Here is a 5,915-nt window from a genome sequence, read left to right on the forward strand (position 1 = left end):
TTCATACACGTCCAATCGCAGGGCTGTTTACAAACGGAAAACGGAGAGACTGTTCGGGAGAGCTCGTGAAAACTCGACGATAAGGTACCTGACCGCCCCTAAAATTTTCCAACGGCTTTAGACGATTCACAAAAATGATCAATTTAAGAAATAAAACGGCAGATTTCCGCGGATCCGCGGAAAATTGCCATCTATGAATACAGTAATTAGTGAATTGAATTGAATACAACTTTATTGTCAAATTAATCAAATTAATCCCTTGCTATATCATGCTTTATTTATCGCAGCTTCACTACATTGCATTTTTTTTCAAAGTACTGTATTCAGAAAAAAAAAGTGATGAATGATTCAGAGGTTTTGTGTATGGCTGTATGCATGATTGGTTCCCGGCGCGACGTCGACCAATGACAGCACGAGTGGATTTATCCCGTGAGCTGATTGGCTGTGCTTCTTCAAAGCCCCACCCAGCACATTGTGTATTGTCCCGTGGTTGACTCTCTGATCAGTGTCTCATTCCATGGTTGCCACCTTGATCAGTGTCGAGCCACACTGTTGACTCATCAGTGTGTCAGCTGTGGACTCTGATCAGTGTCTCATGTTGTTTTGTTTGCTTTGTGCTCGCCTCCTCCTCATCATTACTGATTAATTGTCTTATCATAAACACATCGGCTGTGCGAGGATAGCTGGCCTGCAGCTAGCTGGAGGCTAATGGCGGTGACACTGTCAGAGCAGCGTAAAGTGAGTAACACAAGTCTCTTTGTCTCTCTCAAAAAGCAATGTTGATGAATATTAATTACTGTCTGAGGTTTGATAATTAAAGATTTCAGTAAATATGTGTACTGCTGTACAGTGATGGCAATTTTCCGCGGATACGAGGAAATCCGCCGTTTTATTTCTTAAATGGATCATTTTTGTGAATCGTCTAAATCCGTTGAGAAAATTTTAGGGGGGGTCAGGTACCTTATCGTCGAGTTTTCACGAGCTCTCCCGATCAGTCTTTCCATCTTCCAATTGTAAACAGCCCTGCGATTGGACGTGTATGATGTCTTACTTGTTGTGATTGGTCGCTATATCGGCAAATATAAATCACAACCAATCCGTGTTCGCCTTCCTAATCCCCTTTCTCGCGAATGCCGAATGTTATCGAGACTCGCGGCGAAGCTAAAGTGCGTCAGATAGATGCAGCTCTGAAAAACACGTTTCGATGGGACTGGTTGGATAGAAAGCTGACGGTGTCCCCAGTAGGAAACAGTAAAGAGGAACCATTTGTGCTTGTGTCGGATTTCATGAAAAAGCTCGATGTCGCCGGTAAAGCTCTGTGTACAGTGTGTGACGATGTCATTCTATACGGATCGAGAGGATGGAAAGCTTTACAGAGTCACGCAACCTCGGTGAAACATCGAAAACAGACATTTCTACTGAAAAGTAACTACTCGATCTCAAGCGCCTTTCGACAGCCTGTGTAAAAACAAGAGGAGTTGGCTAAAAAGAGAGTGGAAAAAGACGGAGAGGACCAATAAGCTTTTAGCGCTTGCTAAAATACTTAAAATGAAGCGGAAATAAAGTATTCTACCCCATGAAACTCTATATTGTTGTATATACTGTAAATAGACATCCACTTTATATAATAAAATACATTCATAACCCATATATAGTAAACTGTGTGGGACTTCACTATCACTGTATGAGGTAAGAATCAACAGTTTTTTTATCACATTTACACAACACTTTATGAATACAAGTCATGAACAAATCTTAAATATGGCAGGGAATGTGTTTCCTTTTTTAGTTTTGATTTTGAGCAGCAAATTTGGAGTTACATATTGGTGCTCACCAGGAATGCATAAGCAAAATTGCACAAATTTTCACTTGAAAGAATAGTGGCTGGCAATCTTGGGATTTTTTTCTGTTCAAGCTTCAAATAGTGTGTAAATTCAATACACTTCATCTTCAGCATGTTGAGTGCCACTTTTGTAATTAACACGCCACCGTCCAGACCACGCCCCATCCAGGCCACGCCCCGCACAGGCCACGCCCCTTTTCGCTTTTTTCATCACTCGCCATTGCCATCACTGGCTGTAGTCTTTGTCTCAAATATGTAAACCAGGGGTGGCCAACCAGTCAGAAACTAAGAGCCAAATTTTTTCTGTGTTACTACAAAGAGCCACACACACACACACACACACACACACACACACACACACACACACACACACACACACACACACACGACCATGCACTTGCGCACATATGCGTGCATGCCACGACGATCATCAGCCTAAGCGCCGAACATCAATGAAACCTACAAACCACAAACACACAAATCTTTTTTTCCCTATTTCCTCCTCCCGCCGCTCACGGTCGACTTGGGACCAGTCTGCTGGCTCTTGGTCGATTGCAATCGACGTATTGGGCACCCCTGCCTTAAAAACAGACGTAATTTGCTGACTAGCTTAGCACTTAGCACTTAGCGGCGTTGTCTGCGCATGAGCGGTGATTCAGTCATCTGATTGGTTGCTTTCTATGTCAATCAAGTAACGGGATTGGTGATAGGCTGATGTAGTACGTTCTATGTATTAAGCACCGTTGTTTTAATGGCAGCGCCATCACCGAGGCATTTTCGACAATTGTCGGGTGAAAGCCCAGGAGCCGCATTGAACCAGCCAAAGAGCCGCATGAGCCGTGGGTTGGCCACCCCAGATGTAAAGTATAAATACTGTTTACATGTTTTAAACATGCTGGTATCCACATGCAATTACACAAAAATTCCTAAACGCTCTGAGTTTCAATGTTTGCAAACGTTGCCTCCAAGATGCGCGCGCATCTTAAATGACGTCACTGTTGTTTGCAAGGACGAACATTCTTAATTGCCTCCTCAGTCCAACTCTCACGTCTTCAAGCTTGTAACCATAACTTTAACCGTTTTTTCTGAAAGGGGTTTTTACCAGCAGGAATTCTATAAAAGACTAGATCCCTGTGTGTACTCTTTGCATTCTGACAACCCACGGCAAGAGACTATTACGACTCACAAGCGTGTGTTTTCTGCCTCCAAGGTGCGTGCGCAGCCAGACTTAATGTATGCATGCGTCACATGAAACTAATCTATTGCACTGTAATCTATGGTGATTGGTACTTTTGTTTTATGAAACGGTGCCATCTATCCATATGGGCAAGGATGACCGTGGCGCAGCAACATCCGGAACTCCTACTGCAGTAAAAAGTGTAATGTTCTGTGTGTGTTACATGAAATAACGACGCATTCTTGGAGATTTTAATCCTTTGTTCTGCAGCTCTTTCAGCACCTCATCAATTCTGAGATATGATACAGCTTGGCATGAAAGCGCCTTTGAGCAAATACCTTTCAAAAACGTTTCCTCAATAAAAATCTATGAATGAATCAATTTTTAGTGTATTCTTTCATATGAGTCAACACTTTGGTTAACTTCATTTTGTTTACCTGCTCTGACTTTAGAGCTCCAGCAGACATCACTACTGAATAACCAACACAGTGTTGATACAGTGTCCCACACAGTTTGTGTAATGTGTCAATACACTCCTTGAGGTATCATCAACCCATCAATTACATAAGAGTTAGTTGAGCTACGACATTATGTTCGAGTGCGCGCTGGGCATCATATTACATCCTCGTGTGATGCTTTGCAGCACTCGTTTTATTTCAGTCAATGACGTACTCACCACAACTAGGGTGAGTGACGATTCAGGTGATGGCCTAAAAACTGCTTCCATTGGCGCTTTGTCCGTCGGTGTTTCAAAGTTTTCCATCATTTGTCATTCGCCAGCAAAACAAGAATTCGTCAGTGAAAAACTGACAGACCTTCCATCAGCACTGACAAAAATGCCCGCCTCTGTTCATCTCATGAAATAATTGGTTAACTGGATTATTACAACTAAGAAACAGTTACCCTATGATTTGTTTAGTGCTCAAATTATGTTGTACAATTAAAATGATAAAATGAATTTCAATATTGAAAAAGTTTATATATATATATATATATATATATATCTGTGTGTGTGTGTGTGTGTGTGTGTGTGTGTGTGTGTGTGTGTGTGTGTGTGTGTGTGTGTGTGTGTGTGTGTGTGTGTGTGGTATTATCTGTCTTGTCTATTTATTTTACAAATCAAATGTGGGCCCCGTGCACAAAGGGTTTTGTTGTTTTTTTTGTTTTTTTTCACCGCTGCTTTAGATGCTCACCGAGCTGATAACTCGATTAGTGATTTCCAACACGGCACATTGTGTTGTGAGAGATCATCATGTGTGCCCTGGGAAATTATCCAATTCCCCTTATTTGACCCAATAATTATTGTTGATGTAGTGGAAATAATGTGTCTTTCTTCATTTATTCATGCCACCTACATAGAGTAACAGTCAGAACAATAACGTTGAGAAGATAGCAAAGGAAAGCCAGTGCATCCACCTGTTACCATTCATCTCTAACAGAACATGAGAGCAGTCCCGGATTTAGGGCAGACACTCAAAGTAAAATCAAGAGCAAATTGAGACAATCTCATCATTGTTTCAGGATAGAGTACAAACTTTTTGAGACAATTTTATTTGATGGTGTGTCATGAGATTTTTCTAATGTAAGATATATGCCTGGTCTAAATAAAGGTTGGGAAAACATTGAATCTCAATTAATGGATTGATAGATGTTCTTACCTTTGGTATATATCTGTGGGTCATCAAGACAAGGAGCATCAGTGAAGCATCCATCCTGGTCCGGGGTCCAGAGTTCTTCCAGATCTTGACAGGGTCCTCCAAAAGTGTTTTGCACTGAAGTAATATAGCGTTTTCCACCACACCATTAACAGCAATGCACGCTTCTGTGAGTGCTCTTCCAGCTGTGGAGTCACTCATTCGAGCTGCTGCTGCTGCTCCTCCTCCTCCTCCTCCCCTTCTGTCCTCCTTCTCATCATTCACTAGTCTAGGCTGAGTGCAGATACAGACACCCTCTGGAGGAAGGCTATAACAATCAACAATGCACTGGCATGATGAGATGCTTTGTCTCCCTAATAGCAGAGCATGCCAATAATTAGCAGGTAATTGGCGTCACGCGTCTGTTTTTCGCTGCAAATAACTAAAAAGCAATAATAATAATAATAAAAACAATAATAAATGTGTGTCTTACGACTGGATAGCAACCAGTTCAGGGTTTCCCCCGCCTACTGCCCGAAGATGGCTGGGATCAGCCCCAGCATCCCTGCAACACTCGTCATGATAAGCAGCTCAGATAATTGAGAGATGGATAATAATAATCATCATCATCATCATCATGATAATAATTTTTTTTTGAAATCATATTAAACTCCGCGGTCCAGTGGTCAAGTGGTTAGCGCTTCTTTTGTGTTAGCCTTGGTTGCTCTGACTCACGAACTGCCCCACTGTCATGTGGTGTTCCACAGGGCTCAATTCTTGGGCTCCTGATGTTTTCATTGTATCTGCCCCCTTTGTGTTCCATCTTAATGAAACACTGTATTTCCTTCCGGCGGCCCGGTGTCCAGTGGTTAACGCGTCGACCTCACAGTGCAGAGCGACTGGGTTTGATTCCAGCCTTCCTATGTGGAGTTTGCATGTTCTCCCCGTGCCTGCTCTAATTTGCTCCGCTATTCCAAAAACATGCATGGCAGGATGATTGAACACTCTAAATTATCCCTAGGTGTGAGTGTGAGCGCGGATGGTTGTTCGTCTGTGTGTGCCCTGCAACCCTTGTGTGGATAAAGCGGATAAGAAAATGGATGGATGGATGGACATTAAACTCCTACCGAAACTATCACCTTAAAAGCATAGAAGTTTATGTGTCTCAATGATTCTAGGTGCTAACTTGTCTGAGGTCTTTATGCTCCCGGGAGGGTCACCCAGGACAAACATGGTAAAGGTGGCAAATCATGTTGAAAAT

At 42.4% G+C, this 5,915-nt stretch overlaps 1 protein-coding gene across 1 annotated transcript in view; it reads right to left on the minus strand.

The window, feature by feature from the left end:
- Positions 1-5,083, minus strand: part of vipr1b (vasoactive intestinal peptide receptor 1b) — a 69,502-nt gene extending 64,419 nt beyond the window's left edge. The window contains exon 1 of the mRNA XM_019871855.1: positions 4,679-5,083. Within this exon, the coding sequence (XP_019727414.1) occupies positions 4,679-4,876 (198 nt within the window). The 5' untranslated portion in view covers positions 4,877-5,083. The remainder of the gene's footprint in view (positions 1-4,678) is intronic.
- Positions 5,084-5,915: the final 832 nt, after the last annotated feature.

This window comes from Hippocampus comes, unplaced genomic scaffold, assembly GCF_001891065.2.
Source record: "Hippocampus comes isolate QL1 unplaced genomic scaffold, H_comes_QL1_v1.1 scaffold412, whole genome shotgun sequence".
NCBI classification, from domain to species: domain Eukaryota; kingdom Metazoa; phylum Chordata; class Actinopteri; order Syngnathiformes; family Syngnathidae; genus Hippocampus; species Hippocampus comes.